Source organism: Vicugna pacos, chromosome 9, assembly GCF_048564905.1.
Source record: "Vicugna pacos chromosome 9, VicPac4, whole genome shotgun sequence".
Classification (NCBI taxonomy): domain Eukaryota; kingdom Metazoa; phylum Chordata; class Mammalia; order Artiodactyla; family Camelidae; genus Vicugna; species Vicugna pacos.
Window position 1 is genome coordinate 46,286,672 of NC_132995.1, and position 24,169 is coordinate 46,310,840.

General features: G+C 36.5%; 1 protein-coding gene across 4 annotated transcripts; it reads left to right on the plus strand.

The window, feature by feature from the left end:
- Positions 1-482: 482 nt before the first annotated feature.
- ZFP1 (ZFP1 zinc finger protein) lies at positions 483-23,382 on the plus strand. Of its 4 annotated transcripts, XM_015241974.3 has the most exons (5): positions 483-650; positions 2,591-2,725; positions 5,171-5,222; positions 19,778-19,904; positions 20,171-23,382. In XM_015241974.3, exons 3-5 carry the CDS (start codon positions 5,208-5,210, stop codon positions 21,253-21,255), a joined length of 1,227 nt encoding a protein of 408 aa, XP_015097460.2. In that variant the 5' UTR covers positions 483-650; positions 2,591-2,725; positions 5,171-5,207; the 3' UTR covers positions 21,256-23,382. The 4 variants fall into 4 exon arrangements, with proteins under 4 accessions (XP_015097460.2, XP_006207551.2, XP_072823817.1 ...); XM_006207489.4 differs by lacking the exon at positions 2,591-2,725; XM_072967716.1 differs by lacking the exons at positions 483-650; positions 2,591-2,725 and adding an exon at positions 1,033-1,086.
- The last annotated feature ends 787 nt before the right edge of the window (positions 23,383-24,169 follow it).

The following is a 24,169-nucleotide window of genomic DNA, read 5'->3' on the forward strand; positions in this document are numbered from 1 at the left end:
TGTGTTGAGGGGCAGGTGGTATATTGGGACTCTGTGTACTTTCTCCTCAAATTTTGCTGTGACCCTAAAACTTGAAGAAAAAAAAAACTAGTTGCAGCACTATCTTTATAGGCAATTTTATTTTTTTAAAATATCAGAAAGGTGTGAACTTACTGTCATCTACAGCTATCTTTGAAACGTGAGCTTATGGGTAACATATTTTATACATATTCTCTAATTTAAGTAGAGTTATCAGAGATTACTGGTGTCATCTTTAAAAACCAAGGTTTTCTATTTGGGGGCGGTAGTGGTTGTAACCCTTAATCCGTACTGGGGAAAACGAACACTCTGGGCCAAGGGATTATCTCGGTCAGCGATCCTCCGACCAGTTAAACAAGGTGAAGACTTTACTGAGAGTCCCTACAGCGTAGCCCCGCAGGCTTATGGGAAATGCAGTCCCGAAGATCGATGGACCACCCCTCGGAGGACCCTGGGACGGCGAGCAGCCCCTGCGTCTGCGCATGTGCAATGCTGCGAGCGCGCCGGTGGCCGCCCTTCCCCCCACTCCAGCCGCGAGTGGGTGATAGGGCCCGGGTCTCCCCGCGTCTTAGCCGCCCCGCGCTGTGACCGGGCCTAGCACTGAGCCACGAGCGGAGGCAGTGCCCCTCCAGGTATGAGGGGAGCTGCCAGGCAGCTCCGCAGGGTTTGGGGGCCGAGGGGAAGGAGATGAGGGATGGGTTCGTGCCCGCGTTGGGTGAGAGTCCAAACTTCGGCGACTCGCAGGCGACGGCGACCCTCGGGGCGGCGTCCAGGTTGGCCCGGCGCTCTCCTCTGCTCGGGGCTGGCCGGGCCCGCTCGGCCGGACGTGCGGGGGCGGGGACGGCCGAGGGGGAGGGCGGCGGCGAGGGCTTGCCTTCCTCCCTTTGTCAAGGAAAGCGCCTCCGACCGGCGGCTTCGGACCGGAAGCCTGGGGGGCCGGCGCGCACGCGAACAGGCCGGGCGGGCGCGGGGCGAGGCCGGGGGCGGGGCCGGACACACCTGGCTGCGCCCGGATGCAGCGTGCTGCGTCCCGGGGCCTCGCGGGTGGAAGGAGGATTGTAAGCCTCAGTAAGTTTCCTGATGAGCACGGTGTGCCGAAGGAGAGGAGGAGCTACGACATCTTTGCAAAAGCCTTTTCAGCTTAAGTGTTCACCTAATCCTCATACCTACCTTGTGATTTAACTAGTTCCTTAATTTCAGCTGATAGGAAAGCAGTGATAATAGATGGGGTTTAGGTGATTTACCCAAGGTCACGCATCCAGGTGATACTTTATCTTATTATTTGCCTTTTGACTTTGTTCCCTGGTAGTTTTTGCCATGGAGGCGTTTTGAATTTCTCCGTGGTTGAGTTTACTGCTCTTCCCTTTTATAACTCCAGAAAGCCTTCACCACTTTGAGATTATGCTTGTTTACTTGTGATTCACATGGGTACTTAAAAAATTTTTTTTTAAACTTGTTGATATTTTTATTATGATCCCATTAATGGTTACATTTAATTAGTGGGAATGGACACCTTTATGATGTTGGCCTTCTGTAGGCCTTCCCTTTTGTTCAGATCCTCTTTCATTTTGTCCCTGTTAACAGCATTTTATCTTCATAAAAGATTTGCGTTTTTCTTAATTTTATTCTTAGGTAGTGTTGCTATTGAAAATGGATTCTTTTTTCCATTTTTTTTTCTCTTGTGTTTGTTGATATTCCCCACTTGTTTTGTGTATTTGGAACATTTCTTTTTTTCCTCTTTAATTTGTGTAGCTAATAGGTATGTGTTTTTATTGTGAAAGAATAACTATTTAATGTCTGTAGCATCTATCGTAATGTCTCCTCATTGTTTTTGTTTTCAGTCATTCTTGATATTAGTTTTAATGCTACAGTTGTCCTTTAAATACATTTCCTTCAAATTCTAATATGTTATGTCTTCATTTCCATTCAGTTAGGTGTTTTTTAAAAACTTCCCTTGTGACTGCCCTTCTCACCCATTGCTTATTTAGAAGTCTGTTGTTTAATTTCCAAATATTTTGGGATTTTCCGGATCTTTGTTACTGATTTCAAGTTTAATTTTATTTTTGTCAAAGAATATACTTTGTCACATATTTCAGTTCTTTAAAAGTTGTTGAGATTTGTTTTATGGCCAGGGTTATGATCGATCTTGGGAATGTTCTAAACATACTTTAATAATGATCATTGTGCTGTTGGTGGTAGATTTTTCTGTAAACAGTAAATGGGGCCTTACTGATTTTCTGTCTGTCTACCTGTTCTGTCACTGAGAAAAGATTATTGAAGTTTTGAACTACAGTTGTGGAGTTACCTGTTTTTTTCTTTCAGTTCTATCAATTTTTGTTTCTCATTTTTTGAAGTTCTTTTCATGCATGTACATTTAGGATTGTTACGTGTTTTGGTGATTTGGCACATTTATCATGTGTCATTTATCACAGTGACATGTAATATCACTCCTTATCCCTGGTGTTATTCCTTCTTAAGTCTACTTTGTTTGATAGTAATATAATTGCTCCAACTTTATTTTGATGAGTGTTTGCAAGGTTTATCCTTTTTTATCCTTTTACTTTTGATCTAGCTATTGAAGCTCTGAGAACTGTTCTGCCTGTTGGAAGTAGAAGGCACAATCATATACATTTTTGAAACAAAGGATTGTACATCAAAATGACATACTGACATTTTACATAAAGTTCACCAAAGATACATAGTCCAGGTAAGCGCATACAAAGTGAGCAGCAAGTCATCATGACCCCTTACAGAGTTAGAAAACAATGTTAATTTTTAAGTTACATTATTTCTACTCAGGAAAAAAAAAATCTTTACAGTTAAGCAGGCACTCCCATCTTTGAGGTGGTCTGGTTAATGGATAATGCAGATGGACATTGCACACTACAGGGGGAGAGAGGAGGCCCAAAGGACGAGACAGAGAGTTTTTTTGTTTAAATTTTTGTGTCCTGCCTTAAAACATGTTTTATTCCATGAATATGTTTTTATATTTAAAACAAACTGCATCTAGACAGCACGTAGTTTGGCCTTGTTTACCCAGTTTGACAGCCTCTGTCATTTAATTGGTTATGTTTATACCAATTATTGATATGGTTGGGTTAAAATCCACCATCTTACTAGTTTTGTTCTAGTTGTCCTTCCTATCTTATCTTTGTTCCTGTTTTACTCTTTTTCTGACTACTTCTGAATTTAGTGGTAGTTTTTATGATTATATATTTTTCTCCACTATTGGCTTATTGTTTATACTTCTTTAAACTTTTTATTATAACTTTTTATTGGGGGGTGGGGTGGGTAACTAGGTTTACTTATTTATTTACTGGAGGTACTGGGGATTGAACCCAGGACTTGTGCGTGCTAAGCACACACTCTACTACTGAGCTATATATAGCCTCCCCATCTTGTTTATACTTCTTTAAAGAATTTTTTTTTGTAGTTGCCCTGTAGTTTACAATAAACATCTTGAGTTAATCACAGAGGACCTTTAAGTAGCATTATGCTGCTTTATATGTAATGTAAGATTTATAAAACAGCATACTCCCATTAACAATTTTATCATCCCATCTTTTGTGCTGTTATCATATATATTACTTTTACATATGCTGTAAGTTCACAAAACTTTGCTACTGTTTTTGCTATAGACAATCAGTTATCTTTTAAATTGATTAAAAGTAATAATAAGTGTCTTTTATGTTTGTCTTCATTTTAGCCATTCCCAGAGATCTTTATTTCTTTGTGTAGATCTATGTTTCTGTCTGGTATCATATCTGTTCTACCTGAAGAACTTATTTAAGTGTTTCTTGTAGTACAGGTCTTCTGGTAATGAATTCTCTGTTTTTGTTTGTTTGAAGAGATTTTTAATTTCACTTTCATTTTTGAAAGATGTGTTTGCTGGGTATAGAATACTGGGTTGATAGTTTTTTTCCTTTTTTTTTTTTTTAAAGAGCACTTTATAGATGGCACTACATTGTCTTGTGGCTTGTATAGTTTCTGATGAGAAATTGGCTGTGATTCTTTATTTTGGTTCCTCTGTACAGGCATACCTAGGAAATACTGCAGATTCAGTTCCAGACCACCATAATAAAGCAAGTCAAATGAATATTTTGCTTTCTCAGTGCATATAAAAGTTAAGTTTACAGTATACTGCAGTCCATTAAGTATGTAATAGCATTATGTCTAAAAAACAATGTATATACCTTAATTTAAAAATACTTTATTACTAATAATGCTAACCATCATCTGACAATGCAGGGTTACCACAAACTTTCAATTTGTTAAAAAAAAAAAAAACAGCAATCTTTTAAGTGCAATAAAATGTGGTATGCCTGTGGATAATGTGTTGGGGTTTTTTTTTTCCTATCTGCTTTCAAGAATTTCTCTTTAACTTTGGTGTCCATTGCTTTGAATATGATGTTTCTGGGTGTGTCTTTGTTTTATTTTGGTTTTTGGTGTTCTTTTTGGGTAGATTATCTGAGTTTCTTGGATCTGTGTTATGATATTGTTCATTATTTTTGGAAAATTCCCAATCATTATGTCTTCAGATACTTCTGTGCCATTCTCCCTTTGGGGACCCCAATACAGGTTTGTTAGGCTGTTTAATATTGTACCACAGCTCTTGGATTCTCTGCCTTTTTTTTCCCTTTTACTTTCTCTTTGTGTTTCAGTTTGGGTAATTTCTTTTGACCAGTCTTCAGATTTACTGAAAGTTTCTTCAGCTCTGTTGAGTGCACTAATGAGCCTATTGAAAGTATTCTGTCAACTTTGTTACTGTACTTTAGTTAGTATTTCCATTTGATTTTCTTCTTCTGAAGTTTCTAGCTCTTGAAATTCCCTATTTGTTCATTCATGTTACCCACCTTTCCAGTAAAGCTTTAATATATAAATCATAGCTGCTTTAAATTCTCTGATAATTTAATCAGTTGAGGTTTCTGTTGATAGTGGGTCGTCTTAGTCCTGCCTTTTTGAGTGTCTTGTAACGTTTGATTGAAGGTGAGTGCTGTCAGCATGGTTCTTTCTGGCCCTCTGCAGAGGCAAAGGGACTCTCCCAGGAGGTGATATTTTCCCAGGTGATGTGTAAGGATTTCTAGAAGTCATTTTAGAAGTTCTGAGGCAGGTCAGTTCTTTAATAACAATACCTTCTTTTCCTCTATTTCAGTTCTACCTCCTCTGCCTTTACCCCAAAACTGCAGAAAATGAGCAAATCCCAGGTGAGTTGTTTGTTTACTCCAATTCTGTTTTTCAGTGAATTTGAAGAAGTTTCTAAGGACCTAGGAAATGACATAGAAAGATATAGATGAGTAAAACTCAAGGAAGACATAGTGAGAATAATCAATACCAGCAGCCAAAAAGTCAGATTAATTGAATGTCTTGCATTGATTATGAATACCATTTCCTTGGTTCTCTAGCCTTAGGTCTGAGTAAATTTTGTGGACCTTTATGTAGATGGTGTTTTGGACAGCATCCCCAGAAGCAACTCATGTTAAACAGGTTATTAGTTTGCCTCTGGTTATTTCATAGAGCATTCTTGAGTGCAGATGCTGAGTAATATTATGTGTACTTTATCTTTCCAATCCAATGAACGTGATGCCAGAGAACTCACTAATACCTAGGTGTGTATTTAAATTCTACCCCCAACCTCCGCTAGTTCCATTGTCATTTTCCTGAATAGCATTCCAGAGTTTATTTGTACATATTTACACAAGTACAAGTATAGGTTAATGTAAGATAGCATATTAATCATACTGCTCTGTTTATATGTGTTTTGTTTTGCTTTTAAGTAATAGACTTCATTTTTTTAAGAGCAGTTCTGGGTTTACAGAAAATTTGAGTGAAAAGTACAGGGAGTTCTCATATATTCCCTCACTTCCTCTGCACACAGTTCCCCTGTTATTAACATCTTGTATTAATGTGGTACACCTGTTACAATTGATGAGCCAATACTGATCCTTTAAAGTCCATAGTTTACATTAGGATTCATTCTTGGTGTTGTCCGTTATATGGGTTTTGACAAATATATAATGACATGTATCCACCACCATGGTATCACACAGAATTTCACTGACCACAAAATCCCCTGTGCTCTATTCATCCCTCCCTCTCTCTCCCAGAGTCCCAGGAAATCACTGATCCTTGTCACTGTTCCCCTAGTTTTGGCTTTTCCAGACTGTGTTATAGTTGGAATCAATCAGTGTGTAAGCTTTTCAGATTGGTTTCTTTCACTTAGAAATATCCATTTGAAGTTCCTCGATGCCTTTTCGTGCTCGATAGCTCATTTATTTTTACCACTGAATAACATTCCGTTGTCTGAATGTACTATAGTTTATCCATTCAGCAATTGAAGGACATCTTGGTTGCTTCCAAGTTTTGACAGTTATGACTAAAACTACTGTAAACATTTGTGTGCAGGGTTTTGTGTAGATATAAAATAAGTTAATCATTTGGGTAAATGCTGAAGAGCACAATTGCAAATTGTATGGCAAGAGTATGTTTTGTGAGAAACTGCCAGACTGTCTTCCAGAGTGGCTGTACCATTTGCATTCCCACCAGCAGTGAATAAGATCCTGTTGCTCTACATCCTTGCCAACATTTGGTGTTGTCTATGTTGTGGATTTTGGCCATTCTAATAGATGTTCAGTAGTATCTTGTTGCTGTTGTAATAAACAATTCCCTGATGACATAATGTTGAGCATCTTTTCATGTGTTTATTTACCATCTGTATATCTTCTTTAATGAGGTGTCTGTTAAGGTCTTTGGCTCTTTTTTTAAATTAGATTGTTTGTTTATTGATGAGTTTTTAAAGTTCTTTATATATTTTGAATACCAGTCCTTTATCAGATATGTGAGTTGCAAAGATGTCTTTGTCTTTTTATTCTCTTGATTATATGTGTTTTTATCACTTGGTGACATCTTTGAAGTCTTTCCATCTCAGAACATAGAGAACTTCCTCATTTTTCCGATTTTTTCGTATTGTGTAATGTAACATTTATACAGAAGAGTGTATAAAGCATTATAATTCTCTTTATACATGTTTTAGCCAATGTATGTAACAAGTATTTATACATTAAAGAATAATAATAAATGGGCACCCACATTAAGAAATAGAACATTATCTGTTCTTTATGATACATTCTCTGATTGACTCTTCCTAGTAGTTAGCCACTGTCTTGACACCTATGTTAATTACTGCCTTGCCTTTCTCAAACATTTTCCCATTTATATATATTTATATATATATCCCTAATCAATATAAAATTCGGTCTTGAAAAAATGGAATTTTTTTAATTGAAGTACAGTTGATTTACAAAATTGTGTTAGTTTCAAGTGTACAGCAAAGTGATTCTGTTATACATACATATATATTCTTTTTTCTGATTCTTTTCCATTATAGGTTATTATAAGATACTGAATATAGTTCCTTGTGCTATACAGTAGGTCTTTGTTGTTTATTTTATATATAATAGTGTGTATATGTATAACTGGAATTTATATTGCCTTATTTTGCATAATTTTTCATTTGATTGGTGGAGTTTTTCTTCTTCTTCTTCTTCCAGATATTTGAGATATAAAAGATGTCCTTTCATGCACCCATATTCTCTTTATCAAGACTTAGGTTTTTTATCATTGTTTTTTCAAGTTACATTAGCCAGTGTTAGCTAAAGAGAGGTGAAGCCACTCCTGGATTGTTTGTGGTGGTATCAAATGGTACAGACTTTATTTATAATTGCCAAGACATGGAAGCACCCCAAGTGCACATCAACAGTTGAATAGATAATGAAGATGCACTATATATATACATACATATATATATGTATGTATATATATATTTGTGTGTGTGTGTGTGTGTGTACACACACACACACACACACACACATAATGGTATACAGCTCACCCATAAGAAAGAAGGATATTTTGCCATTTGCAGCCCTTCGTTTACTTTTTTTTTTTCACTTCAAAATGTTGCTGTTAATAGCAGGGTGGATGTGTCTTTTTGAATTAATTCTTATTTTGTGGTTGGCTTTATTCCTTTGATAACTAAGTTTAGAAAGCTAAAACTCTAAACGTTCTTAGAAACAATAAACAGTACATATATGTAAATTTAAAAATATATGTGCAGTTAAAAAAAAATGAGCTAACAAACCATGAAAGACATGGAAGAAAATTAAAAGATACTACTAAATGAAAGAAGCCAGTCTGAAAAGTTTACATACTGTATGATTCCAACCAAATGACGTTCTGGAAAAGGCACAGCTACAGAAACAATAAAAAGATCATGGTTTCCAGGAGTTTGGGGAGAGGGAGGGAGGAATGAATAGATCGAGCACAAGGGATTTTTAGGGCAATGAAATTATTCTGCATGATACTGTAGTGGCAGCTACATGTCATTATGCATTTGTCAAAACCCATCAAATGTACATCAAGAATGAGTCCTAATGTAAACTGTGGACTTTGGTTGATAATAATGTGTCCATGTTGGTTCATTGATTATACCAAATATATCACACTGATGAGGGATGTTGAGGGTAGGAGAGTATATATGTGTGGGTGGGGAGGGCTATGTGTGAATTCTGTATTTTCTGCTCAATTTTGTTGTGAACCTGAAACTGCTCTAAAAAAATTAAGTCTATTAAAAAACATGATACGGACTTACTGGGGAGCAATATGGCAAAACTTAGCAAGCAAGCACAGATCTGGTTCTGTCTGGAAATTTTGCTGTTATTGGATAGAGGTTTCTAGGAGATGAACTGAATAGAGTCTGTGGGTCAGAGTCTGGCTTCAATTTTTTTCTTAAGTGTTTACAAAAATCTTATTGGTTAAGTCATTGGCAAGGCCATGAGAGAATGGGAAAACATAGAGCTCATATAGTTGGGCCATTTGGCAGGATCAAAGTGTGGATCAAGTATTGAATGTCTGGCAAGAATATAATTAGAGTAAGTGGGCTGTTCTGTATTCCCTGCTTCTTGGATCACTGGTCAACTGCCAACTCTTAGGAGTAGATCAAAGAACACTTCTATGAGATGAAACAAGTGCCCTTATCTCATTGGCAACCTGGTGTGGGAGAGAGAGATGTCATCCGCACATGTTCCAGACAAGGCAAACCAAAGCCAGACAGATAAGAATCTGGTTCAGGCCCACCCAGGAATTCTCTCAGGTTAAAGAGGTGGTACAATGGCAGTAGGCATCTTACAGCCTCAGAGTGCCTGCTTTTGAATCACACTATTTCATTCACACAATTTGGTATTGATAGAGAATCACTGCCATCCTGTGATTGCCTTCAAATTCCTCGTAGACGTTTCTTTCAGCTTTCCTATTGATCTTTTGTTTGCCTTTTCTCATGTCTTTGCCTTTTTTGGACTACTATTGTTTTTATTGGAGTACATTCTTCAGTAACTTCTTGAGAAAGAATATGTGAGAGAGAGATTTTTTAAAAGTTAATTTTCTGAAAATTCCTTCATTCTCTTCTACTGCTTGGTTGGTAGGTAGTATGTGGATTTGTCCTTCTTCACTTTAGTTCTGTCAGTTTTTGCTTGATGTAATTTGAAGCTGTGTTTTTGTGTTCATATACATTTATTAAGTGCATGCACATTTATGATTATTCTATTTTCCTGGTGGAATTACCCTTCTATAATTTTGGAATATCCCTCTTTATTTCTGATCATACTCCTTGTCTGATAAATAGAACCATACCTGCCTTTTTAATAATTAGCTTTTTTATGATATATCTTTTCCATTCTCTTTTTTTCAACCTGTTGTGTTCTTATATTTATAGTGTACTTCTGCTAAACAGCATATAGTTGGGTTATAGTTTTTATCCAGCTTAACAGTCTGTCTTTTAATTGGTTATTTTATTTATAATTAATTTCATTATAGGCACAGTTGGATTTAAGTCTGTCATCTTGCTGTTTGTTTTTCACCTGAATTTTCTATGCCTTTTTACCTTTGTGTCCTTTTATTTTTTGAAGTGGTTTCTCTAAGGATTACAATTTACGTATGTTACTAATCACCTTGCATTAGTATTATACCACCTCAGTACAACCCAAGAACATTGTACAGTATATTGCAGTGAATTCTTACATCTTTTGTTTATCTGTGTATGTCTTTATTTTGCCTTCATTTAAAAAAATATTTTCCCTGGCAGTAAAATTCTAGGGTTTGTTTTTTCTTTCAGTGCTTTAAAGATGGCATTCTGTTTTTGCCTCACATCTATGGTGTATATTAAGAAATAGATCCATTTTTTTAACATTTTTTATTGATTTATAATCATTTTACAATGTTGTGTCAAATTCCAGTGTAGAGCACAATTTTTCAGTCATACATGAACATATAAATATTCATTGTCACGCTTTTATAGTTGTTCCTTGAAGGAAATGTATCTTTTTCTACTGCCTACTTTTAAGATACTCTTTCTTTCTCTGGCACTCAACAGTTTGAGTTTGATGTATTTAAATATAATTTTCTTTGTATTTATTCTGCTTGAGCTTTATTGAGTTTCTTAGATTTGTATTCAATACCTTTTTATCAAATTTGGCAAATTCTTAGCTGTTATTTCTTCAATTGTTTCTTTTTTTTCTTCTATATATATATTTTTTATTGACATGTAGTCAGTTTACAGTGTTGTGTCAATTTCTGGTGTACAGCATAATGCTTCAGTCATACATGAACATATATGTATTTGTTTTCATATTCTTTTTCACCATGAGTTGCTACAAGATACTGAATATATCCTGCACTATCAGTTATTTCTGTCCCATTCTTTTTCCTTCTCTGGTTCTAGGGTTACTTTTTTTGTCTTCTCTTTCAGCATTTTAAGCAATAGTGCATTAGACTTTGGGGTTAAAAATTTTTTTTTTATTTTTCAGTTTTATTAGGTAGAATTGTTACAGTTTGACTGCACATACACAATATATTGCATGTATACATATACACAATATACTGCACATATTTTTAAATTTATGTATATGTACTGTTCATTGCTACTAAGAATATTTAGAGCTTTAGCTTTTTAATCTTATATAGTTATCAAAGGAATAAAGCCAACCACAAAATAAGAATTAATTCAAAAAGATACGTATACCCCACTATTAATGGCAACATTGTTAATAATTGTCAAGATATGGAAGCATCCTAAGTGCACATCAATAGATGAATGGATGAAGAAGATGCAACATATATATGTAATGGAATACAACTCACCTATAATAAAGAAGGATATTTTGCCATTTGCAGCCCTTCGTTTACTTTTTTTTTCCTCTTCAAAAACCAGAATTTTATAACTGGCACAGACATTTCCATTGCATCAAAAACAACATAATACCTAGAAATAAACTTAGACAAGGAAGTTACCTGTAGTCTAAAAAGTGTAAAACATTCCTGAAGGAAAGTGAAAATGAAACAAAGAAATGGAAAGATAACTTGTGCTCTTGGATTGGAAGAACCAACATTATCAAAATGGCCGTACTACTCAAAGCAATCTACATGTCCAATGCAACCCTTGTCAAAATACTCATGACATTCTTCACAGAATTAGAACAAACAGTTTAAAAATTTATATGAGCCCATGAAAGACCCCGTCCTGCTGTGGTTCCCTCTTTGTTTCCAGTTGAAGAAGATCTTCTTGCTAGGTTCCAGTCTTTTTTTGATGGTTGTTTAGCAGTCAGTTGTGGTTTTGTTGTAGGCACAAGGAGAGGCAAGCTCATGGTCCTGCCACTCCACCATCTTAACCAGAAAGCTACAGTTGCTTTTTAACTTCAGTTAAAAACTACATTTGCAGTTCTACAATGTCCATTTGCTTCCTTTTTGTAGATTATAGTTCTTTGTTAAAATATTCCAGTATTTTCACCACATTGTACATCTGTTTCTCTTTATTTTTTAACATTATTTACAGTTAAAGTGAACTCTTTGTGTGCTAACTCTAAAACATGGGTTATCCCTACGTCTCCTTTTGACTGTTTATCTCTTAATTTTTTTGTCTTTTCATTCTTTTTGCTTTTTTGCATGTCTCATAATTTTTGTTTGTTGGACATGCTGTATGATACATAGTTGCCTCTAAAGAATATTAAGTTTTGTTCTACCAATAATTTAGCTATCTGGCAGAACAAAACAGCTTTCTGCTAGTTACCCTGGAGGTTTGCCCTCCACCTGCACGTATTAGGAACCAGCCAAAGATCTGAGGTGAATTTTTATGCAGAATTTTAGAGCCCCTTCTCTTTGTCTGTCTTATCTCCATTACCCTGCACCCAAATCCCAGTTATTTTGCAGACCCAAATGCTGGTTTTTATTTCATGTAACAGCTCTGTCACTTTTTGCTTGGGCTCTATTTCTCTGTGTCATGGTTTAGAAAATACCACTAGGGACATTTTGCTGGATATGGAATTCAAGATTGACAATTTTTTTCTTTCAGTAGGTTTTTTTTTTTTTAACCCCCAGCACTTTTTTCATCAGTGTGAATATGGAATTCCTTTCAAGTTCACCCTTCTTTCAATAATTGTAGCCCTGCAGTGGTTGCTGTCCAGTGGCTGCAGGCTGTTTCATTTATTTGCCCACCTTCTGTTGTTGTTTTCTTTCAGAATTTTGAAGTCACTACTTCTTAGTGTTGTAGTCAGCAAGGCCAAAGGCTTACCTGTTTATCAGAATGTGAGCTATTCCATTCTCTCCTGAAACTTCTAAGCTTTTTTTCTTTGTTCCTAGTATTCTAAAATTTTGATGCTCTTTCTTCCTGTTTGCCTGCTAGGTCATTAAATATTTTTATCTTCTCTTACTTTCTTGGTTTGATTCTATGAAGTGTAAAACTGCACAGAAATACAAATAAAAGCATATTAATTTGGGCTATATGAAATAGCCATTTTTGTGTGTCCAAATAGTTGAATGTCATAATTTCAATATGGTTCAATCTGATAACTACCAACCTGTTAACACCATTGAGTAGTCAATACTTAACATCTTGTGGGGGAGGGTAGAGCTCAGTGGTAGAGTACATGCCTAGCATGCACCACATCCTAGGTTCAATCCTCAGTACCTCCATTAAATAAATAAGTAAACCTAGTTACCCCACCCCACCCCAAAAAAAGGAAAAAAAAAGTTAACATCTTGGCTTATTTGTTTTCACACATAATATATATAAGTTTTTTCTTTATGTTATACAGTTTGTACATGAAATCTGTCTTTACTCTCTCGCTGTCTCTGTCGTGGTCTGCCCTCCTAGTATGCTGTCACTATAGGTCACCTCACCCAGTGCTAAAATCTTCCTGATCAGTAAAGCCAGTCTCCTCACTTTAGAGGCAGACAATGTTAAAAGTTTCGTGTGTGTGTATCCAGTCCTCTCTTTTAATACTTTTATATACATTAGGTAGTTTATAGAATTTGGGGGTCATGGTAATATACATATTTTTGGAATTGTTTTTACTAATTATTGATGTTCCTTTGCCAGCTTTTCTATGCCTTTTATTTTCAGACTTTGTTTTGTTTCAGTTTGCTTCTTGTAAAAAGTTTGTTGTTTTTTAAAACTTCATTGAAGGTCTTAATCTTTTATTAAATGTTTTCAAAACTCAGTGTCCATAGATCACTTTTATTGGAACACAGCCACATCCATTTGTTTACATATTGCCTGTGCCTGCTTTTGTGTTCCAAGGGTAGACTTGATTAGTTGTAGTTGAGACTACATACCATCCTTAAAACCTAAAATGTTTACTACTTGGCTCCTTATAGAAAAAGTTTCTCGACTCATATTCTAGTGCTTTTAGCACTTTAAAGATACTCTGTTATTTTCTGGCTTCCATTGTTTCTATGAAAAAGTCAGCTGTCAGTTTTATTGTTGTGTCTCTGAAGGCAGTATGTTTTTTTCCCTTTGGGATTTTTAGCAGTTTCATTATGATGTCCCTAAATGTGGTTTCCTCTATATTTATTCTTTTTGGGGTTAGTGGTGTTCTATGGTCTGTGAGCTGTTCCAGAAAATTCTAAGCCATGTCTCTTCAAGTATTGTTTCTGTTGTATTTTGCCTCTCTTACTGGGACTCCAGTTGCAAGTATATTAGACATTTACTTTGTCCCATGTGTCTTTTAGATGCTTTGATGTGTTTTCTATCCTTTATTTCTGTATTTCAGTCTGGATATTTCTTACTGACCTATCTTCCAGTTTATTAGTCATCTCTTCAGTTTTGTCTAATCTGCTGTTAAATCCAATTATATTATTTTAAAAATATCTTTTCTAACTTTTTTCCTGCTTAGTTTTACTCTGCTGTTACTTTTTTTTTGGTGACAGGTTATTTAGCCTATGACATACACTTGTGTGATGGTAAGTCACATTGTGTCTCTACTTACATTATGCTGACAGTGTGGTGATGATGTCACTTACACGTACTCAGTGCATGGAGTGACCATTTCCTGTATGCTGAAGAGCTGAATAACCACTAATAAGATTGGTACCCAAAAGAAAATAAATTGTCAAGTACAAGTATAGGCAGAATCTATATGGGAATCATGTAGATTGCAAACTGAATAAAAAGCATTTTTAATGAAGACACAAGTATACTATAACATGCATGACATCTCAAGAAAATGAACCAGATTTTAGGATTTACCAAATTTTACTAAAATTTTTAGATAATCTGAGTGTGAATAGTGCAGATGCCCCATCGTTTTGGCTAGCTACGTAGGATGTTGCAGCAGGAATTATGTGGCATGTCTCTTCGGGCAGCAAGAAGATAAGGAAATTTGAATATTCAGCTCCATACAATTTAGCTTTATTTTATTTTATTTGAGTACATAACATGTACTTATGTACTATGCTTATAAAAACACAAAGATGAGGAAGATACAATTTCTGATCTAAAAATTAGATTATCTAAATGGGGAGAGTGGAAGGAATAAGGCACATTTAATGAAAGAAAGCAGAGTAAAATAAGTGCCACAAGAGAAACACGAACAAGGTACTCCCGGGTTTAAAAGAGAGTAGGGATTCAATTATGGAGAACACGTTTAAGTGATCTGTGATGTGACCTAAGTGGGAGGATCTGTACATAGAGGAGAGCCAGGGGAGAGAGGGATGGAAGCGAAATTTGAATGATGTTCAATGCTGGGTTAGTCGTTAGTTTATTTCAACAGATAATGGATGACTGCTTCTAACCAGAATAATCATGTAATTAGGGCTATACTTTAGAATAATTATGTTAACTTTAGAATGTGGGGTAGATGAGAGTAAGAGCAGATAGGAAATAAGAATTAGGAAGCTTTTGTAGTAGCTGGGGTGGCAGTGGAAACAGGAGGCAAAGGAATGACTTGAAGGGGGTCTATAGCATGCCTATTGGTCCTTGTGTCCTTAGTATTTAATTTAGTCCCTGGGAAATTTCCCAGTGTTCCTATTTTATGAACTGTAATTTCAGAAGCAGTCTAAAAATGGGAATAAGTATTTACTATTGGGGAAATCTCCACTCTGTGATTGTTGACCTCAGTGTCATTGGTCTTAGGCACAGATGACCCACCACCTACACTCTCTGCTCCCATGCCAAGTGGCTAAAGATTGCTATAAAATGTCCTGAAATAATGCCATTGGGTAACCTGCAAATTTGTGCAATATAACTAGGTCATTTGTAATGCTCAGACCTTTATCTCATCTTTTTTTTTTCATACTTCCTCTAACTTTTCCTGAGGCTACAAGTTATGAGTGGGAGATTGTGGGAAATCACTGGGACAAGGCAGTGACAGCCTGGAAGAAGTAGAAGGAGTTAAGGAATTGGGAGTCATAACTGAAGATGACAGATAAACAGATTCAGAAGAGAGGTTATGTGAATAGGTTAAAAAGGATTCTTGCACTCAGAAGTAAACTTGCAGGTGAAAATTTTAGATGTTTAACAGTTTGAAGAGTTGAGGTCTGCTCTGAGTGTCAGATACACTAGGTACACCTCTACTCATGGCCATAGCATTTCTGCACCAAACACCAGATTCATTCCAGATGAAAAGTACTTCTGTCATCTACAAAGGTCTTTGAGGATAATGTTTGACATCTTGTTTAATGTTATGCTGTCAGAATTGTGTTTTATCTGTAATTTTCGGAGCATTTTTTTGTTTGTATGGAGTATAAAAAGTAGCATTGTGAAAAAAAATACAGAATATTTTCATATTTCATCAAATATGAAATCGTAACTTACGTCACAGTGATGTGCCACAGGTTTATCCCCCTTGTTGGTGTGGCAGTGATTTAAAAGTTCTTATTGTTTTTATCTTGTGGCCAAGTGGATGTAGATGATTTTCTAAGTTACGAAATGGTCTTCAATTTTTTTTTCCTTTTAACATCATCCTGGTTTTGAGTAAAGGCTTGGTTTTCTAGTTCATGACACTTTTTTCACATTTATATGCTTCAGCATTTTTGTTTCATGGGGATTGTTTATTACAGTGAATAATATATATTATTATATATTAAAAAATCATATATACATTCAGATCAAGGAAGAAAACTTAGCCAGCATTCTCAAAGCCTTTGTGAAATCCTCCCCCAATAGCTGGAATTAGTTCCTTTTCATTGCTTTATACTACTCTGCTGTTTTAATATGCCACAAGTTATTAATCTACTGTTTATCAACCTTTGTTTTTCCAGCTTTGGGCTCTTATGTAAAATGCTGCTATGAACATTCTTTTTTTTTTTTTTTTAAACTTACAGACTTCTAATTTCTATTGAGGTATACTTGACATACAACATTATTAGTTTCAGTTGCACAACATTATTCAGTATTTGTATGTGTTGTGACCACCACAGTAAGTCTAGTTAACATCCATCACCATACATAGTTAGTTTTTTTCTTGTGAGAAGAACTTTTAAGACTTATTCTATTAGCAACTTCCAAATATTCAATACAGTATTATTAACCACAGTCACCATGCTGTACATTGCTTGACTTATTCTAACTGGATGTTCATACCTTTTGGCCCCTTTTACTGTTTTTTCTTACCGCCATCCTCTGGCCTTTAGGTAACCACCAGTCTGTTCTCTGTATCTGTGTACTTGGTTTCTTTTTTTTCTTCTTTTTTTAAGATTCCACACATAATAGAGATCACAAGATACTTGGCTTTTTTCTGATTTCACTTACCATAATGTCCTCAAATCCATCTGTGTTGTCACAAATTGCAAGATTCCTTTTTTTTAAGGCTGAATAATATTGCATTGTGTATATATGCCACATTATCTTTATCCCTTCATCCATTGATGGATACTTAGGTTGTTTTCATATCTTGGCTTTTGTAAATAATGCAGAAGTGAACATGGAGACAGTTGCCCTTCAGTATCCTTGGGTGGTTGGTTCCAGGACTGCCCACCTTGGATAACAAAGTTTGCAGATGCTCAGGTCTCTTATATAAAAGACATAGTATTTGCATATAACCGAGTACATCCTCCTCTGTCCTTTAAACCATCTGTAGATTACTTTAAGTATCTAATGCAATGTAAATGCTATGTAAATAGTTGTAAATTAAATACAATGTAAGTGACGTATAAATAGTTGCCCTGCACTGCAAATTCAAGTTTTGCTCTTTAGAGCTTTCTGGCTTTTTTTTTTTCTGTCTTCCAAATATTTATTTATTTTTTTATCGAAGTATAGTTGGTTATAATATGTCAGTTTCTGGTGTACAGCACAATGTCCCAGTCATGAATAGACATACATATATCCATTTTCATTAAAGGTTGTTACAAGATATTGAACATAGCTCCCTGTGCTATACAGAAGAAACTTGCTTTTTTAATCTATTTTTATATGTAGTAGCTAACATTTGCAAATCTCAAACTCCCAAATTTATCCCTTCCCAGCTCTTTTGCCTAGTAACCATGATTGTTTACTATGTCTGCGAGTCTTTCCTTTTTGTAGATGAGTTTATAGTGTCCTTTTTTCTTTTTTTTTTAGATTCCACATATGAGTGATATAAGGTATTTTTTTCTCTTTCTGGCTAACTGCTTAGAATGACGATCTCTAGGTCCATCTGTGTTGCTGCAAATGGCATTATTTTATTCTTTTCTATGGCTGAGTAGTATTCCATTGTATAAATATACCACAACTTCTTCATCCAGTCATCCATTGATGGATATTCAGGTTGTTTCCATGTCTTGGCTATTGTATATAGTGCTGCTGTGAACATTGGGGGTGCATGTATCTTTTTGAATTAAGAGTTCCCTCCAGATATATACCCAGAAGTGGGATTGCTGGATTATATGGTAGGTCAACTTTTCTATATTTCGAGGAATCTCCATACTGTTTTCCATAATGGCTGCACCAAACTACATCCCAGCAACAGTGTAGGAGGGTTCCCTTTAAGCCATTTTGAGTTAATTTTTGTGTATGGTATGAGGGAGTGTTCTAATTTCATTGATTTACATGCTGCTATCCAGTCTTCCCAACACCACGTGCTGAAGAGACTGTCTTTTCTCCATTTGTCTATTCTCCATTCTTCCAAATAGTTTTGATCCATGATTGGTTGAATCTGTGGATGGAGAACCCAGAGATATGGAGAGCTGACTGTGTATCTTTCTGAGTTAGTGTTTGTTTTCTTCAGGTAAATACCCAGAAATGGAATTGCTGGATGAAATGGTAGTTCTATTTTTCACTATTTAAGGATCCTCCGTACTGTTTTCTGTAGTGGCTGCACCAATTTACATTCCCGCCAACAGTATACAAGAGTTCCCTTTTCTCCACATCCTCACCAATACCAGCACTTGGTATTTCTTGTCTTTTTTTTTTTTTTTTTCGCTTTGGTGTTATATCTAAGAAATCTTTGCATAGCCCACAGTCACAAAGATTTCCCCTCGTGTATTCTTGTAGACATTTTTTTAATGTATTTTCCTTCTTTTTTTAGGGGAGAATTACAGGGGGTAATTAGGTTTGTTTATTTAAACAGAAGTACTGGGGATGGAACCCAGGACCTTGTGCATGCTAAGCACGCACTCTACCACTGAGCTATACCCTCCCCCATCTTGTCTTTTTTATAGTAGCCAGTCTAACAGTTGTGATACCTTATTGTGGTTTTGATTTGCATTTCTCTGATTAGTAACGTTGAGCACCTTTTCATGTGCCTGTTGGCCATTTGTGTATCTTCTTTGGAAAAATGTCTCATTTCTCTGCCCATTTTTTAATTGGACTTTTTTTTTTTTTTTTGCTATTGAGTTATATGAGTTATTTATATATTTTGGATATTAACCCCTTATCAGATACATGATTTTCAAATATTTTCTCCCATGCCCTTTCATTTTGTTGATAGTTTCCTTTGCTGTGCAGAAGTTTTTTAGTTTGATGTAGTCTCACTTGTTTATTTTTGCTTTTCTACCCTTTTTTATGGCTTAGATATGGTCGAGAGATCTCTAATTATGCCTGATTGTCTTGTAATTGGAATTTCATCTTCTGCCTTTAAATATTCAAAGCTTTAATTAACTCTAATAGTGTGTAGTTTGAGATGACAAAAATAATGCCTATAAAAGCATGAGTACACTGGTAACATTAAATATTGCGTATTAATGTTTATGTGAGTATCTCCATGTGCACATCTTCAGAGGAGAAACTATTTTATTAATCTTAGGTATCTGCCAAATAGTGCCAGAGATGTAGGGGAATCTGAATACTTTATGTATAAAAATATTTTGGAGGCATGACAAAATTGAAAGTGTACAGTTGGTTTTATATGTAAATTTTAAAGATGAATGACTTTTACAACGTAGGAAGAGTAAGTGTTTATATGTCCTTCTGGTATCAGCAAATGCTGATCCTTTCAGAATGAACAGCAGTATGCCATTTCAGGGATCAGTGTCATTCACGGATGTGACTGTGGACTTCACCCAGGAGGAATGGGAGCAACTGGACCCCTCTCAGAGGATCCTCTACATGGATGTGATGCTGGAGAATTATAGCAACTTATTATCAGTGGGTAAGGGAGGAGGAGGGGGAGAGGGGAGGAGGAGGGTCATGCCAAGACATTTTTCAGTGTTTCCTTACCATGACCCAACTGTCCTTGGGGATTTTTTCCATTCTTTTCCTTTCAAAATACACGACTTAGGAAACATTTTTTACTGGGAACCTTTATATACTGGAAGACCACATCCCAAACATAGGCAGCCCAGCAATGGAAATTTGTGGAGACTTCACATTATAGTGAAAGGGTTGACAAAGTGTACTTTATGTGCTCTTTCCTAGAGGTATGGAAAGCTGATGACGAGATGGAGGGTGACCCCAGAAACCCAGACGAGCAGGCAAGGCCATTTGTAATCTTTAAGAACCATATACCAATTGAAGAAGAAGAAGATGATCTCTTTGGAAAAACTTTTAATCTTAGCACAGACTTTGTTTCTTTGAGACAAGTACCCTATAAGTATGACTTATATGAAAAAACTTTGAGATATAATTCAGACTTACTTAATAGTAATAGAAGCTATGTAAGAAAGAAAGCTGATGACTGTAATGGATTTGGAAAAGCACTCCTCTATCTGAAGCAAGAGAAGACCCACACTGGAGTAGAATACTCTGAATATAATAGAAGTGGAAAAGCCTTTGGCCATAAAGAAGCCATTTTTAAACACCAGAAAATTAGAAATTTGGTGCAACCTTTTATTTGTAATTATTGTGACAAGGCTTTCTCCTTCAAGTCACTCCTCATTAGTCATAAGAGAATACATACTGGAGAAAAACCTTATGAATGTAATGTGTGTAAGAAAACCTTCTCCCATAAGGCAAACCTCATTAAACATCAGAGAATTCATACTGGGGAAAAACCCTTTGAATGTCTTGAATGTGGAAAAGCTTTCACCCACCAGTCAAACCTCATTGTACACCAGAGAGCACATATGGAGAAGAAGCCCTATGAATGCAGTGAATGTTGCAAGACATTTGCCCAGAAGTTTGAGCTTACTACACACCAGAGAATTCATACAGGAGAACGACCCTATGAGTGTAATGAATGTGCAAAAACCTTCTTCAAGAAATCAAACCTCATTATACACCAGAAAATTCACACAGGGGAGAAACGCTATGAGTGCAGTGAATGTGGAAAATCCTTTATCCAGAACTCCCAGCTCATTATACATATGAGAACTCATACAGGAGAGAAACCCTACGAATGTACTGAGTGCGGCAAAACATTCAGCCAGAGGTCGACCCTTAGATTACATTTGCGAATCCATACAGGAGAGAAACCGTATGAGTGTTCTGAGTGTGGGAAGGCCTTCAGCAGGAAGTCCCGACTCAGTGTCCATCAGAGAGTTCATGCAGGGGACAAAGCCTGAGACAGCAGCTGGGTTGTACCTGCGGAGAACTCTTCCTACAGGGAGAAACCTGGTGGAGGTGCTGAAGGAGGGTGGGAGCTCATACTGAGATACAATCTATCAACTCAAAAATGGGTAAAATAGGATCTCCTAAGAACGATACTGTAGTGAAAGTTTTGATACTCAACTAAGGAATACATATCAGAATGTATCCAATTGTAAATAGACAAAAGAAAGCTTTTTAAAATTTTGAATGAATTACTCAGTAAGGAAATAGTCTGGGCAACAGCATAAAAGCTCTACAGACAGTACCTTAGGAATTCAGTGGTTATGTGTGAGAATATGCTGCAAAACACAAATTTTGTATTTTAAATCTGCACGTGTACATTTAACCCAGTCACTGGGAGGTGGAAATTCTTGTCCTGATAATTAGGACACAGCAAACAAGATTTTCCATACTAAACAGCACATGTGTCTCTCAGTACCTTCATAGTCCAGTATGCATTCCAAGTGACGTATACACCAGATTTTAGTATGTTTTCTCCTCCTGCTTGCTGGCGTAGGTAAGTCGGCAGCTCTATTGTTATTGAGCTGCTGCTTCAATAAACAGAAGACAGTGCTGTTGAAGTTTTAACCGTCTGGGTTTGCTGAAGATTTCCTTTGGAAGTATTATTGACATGAATATGCAAGTGTGAGATCATTCAGAGAGTGACAGGAGGCCAGCATAGGGTCCGTCACGCGGAGTGCACCCCCGTGCAGGTGGGCCGCCGAGGAATACCCACCCCGGTCGTGCTCTCCTTACTTTTCAGTGCAGTATCTACATACAGTGCATGTCTTTTACCAAAATACTGTACAACCCAGAAACTACTTGTATTTTTGTGTGTTTCCCTGTTTCTCTTAATATTTTATAACTGTCTTGCAAAAATTAGGATGTGTCTGTAGTTCAAAAACGTTACATTTCAGAGACTTTAGAGGAAAATAATTTATTTTAAGAAACTATCAATAAATGTCTTTTACTGCTTTTTAAAATTTTCAAGTGCATAGTCCACTTTAGAAATAAATTTTGGCAGTGTTCTATGTAAAAGAGGCATTTCTGCCTCCATGAGTTTACTATCATCCACCAAAAGCTGTTCCCTTTGGAACCTGACTTACTAAGTTATCTCTTTCCTTTAAAAGCTCACAGACAGTTTATTTATAAGTTAGACTTTTCAGCAGGCTCTCCATATATTGTTTGATCATTAACCTAAAAAATTTTCTTATTTTTGCTTAACTCAAAGATACACCCTTTTAGACTTGATTTCAAATTCACAAGTTCCTTTCCTTATCAATTACAAATCATGCATTAGAATTGTAAGTGGTAACTATAACTGGCCTTTTTTCTTTGTTATTTTTGAAGATTATTGATGTGCCGTGACTATGTATGAACCTGAATGATTTTCTGAACAAATTTATATCCATAGTCCAGTAAGTTTTTTGTCTTTCTAAATTGTCATCTTACCTGCTATGGCAAGGAAGCAGTGGAAGAGGTTAATTTCATACACTGCTGTTAGAAATATAAATTGTGACAACCTCCTTGGCAATCATTGTGACTGTCTTTTAACATTAAGAATATATGTGCAGTTGACCCTTGGACAACATGGGTTTGAAATGCGCAGGCCCACTTATACAGATTTTTTTCCGGTAAATACATACTGCAGTGCTACACAATCCGCAGTTGGTTGAATCTGTGGATGCAGAACCTTGGATGGCAGATCAACTGTGATTATACTTGGGTTACACTTGGGCTACCATCTGCGCAAAGGGTCAGTGCCCCAAACGCCTGTGCTGTTTAAGGACCAACTGTACTCCTCAACCCAGTAGACTTGCTTCTGGGACTCTATCCCTAAGGAAAAAATAAAGTGCCAGTACCTAAGATTATATGTTTATCAGTGTATATTTTTTGGTAAGGACAAAAAAAGGAAACAATATGAATGACCATCAGTAAGGGAATGATTAAATTAACTGGTAAAGATACTCCATGGCTGGATGAAATTCCATGGAAAAGAGTGTGTAGGAGAAAATGCCGCGAGGTCAGATGGGGGCACGGGAGGGGGAGAAAGTGTGTGCATGTGTACACCAAGTTTTCTAAAATAAAGATCTAAAAAGGTGCGTGTGTGTTTGTATACGATTTTATGGGCCTGAAGAATAGAATTCTTCAAAGTCAAAAATTAACACTAATTTCAATAGAAAATTTTTTGTGCATTCCTTAGTCTCTAAATTAACATCTATTTCTACTAGACCACCACCATAACCCATTAGAATGGACACAGTGAGTTAAGTAATCAACATTAGTTCACAGAGCATGACGCAGGCAGTTCCCTTACTCTGTACACTGGTCATCTGCTGTGGTGCAGCGCCAGCTTGCGACTCTTCTCAGTGAAAGCAGTTTGACATTCATTGTTCACCAGCTGGAATCTTTAATACCAAAAAAAACCCAAAAAACAAAAACAAACTAGTAAAGACAGAATAACTGATGAAAAGATGCAGGGAATGCCAAGTTATTACTATAAACTAGCAAATTACAAATGCTCTGAAAACGCAACCTACCCACCTTTACAACTGCACAAGTGACCATGAGGTGACTGTCCTTTCATGCACTGTTTGTGTCCAAGGCCCTAGAAATCTAGATCAGAACTCCTAATTAAAAAAAAAAAAGTACCTTGTAATTCTCATACACCAAAGTGGTTTTAGAGGAAACTCCTGCCAAAGATGAATTCTTGCAGCCGGGGCATATGACTGTATTTCATCAACCTCACAGCAAGCTGGGAGGCAGGGGTGGTTATTTCACTGGTGAGGTGCAGGCCGGGAGGCGGGACAGTTTGCAGAACAAAACCCAGCTAGTAGCGAGTGTTCCAGGTTCAGGCTTAACTCCAAAGCCCACGCCGACTGCACCTGG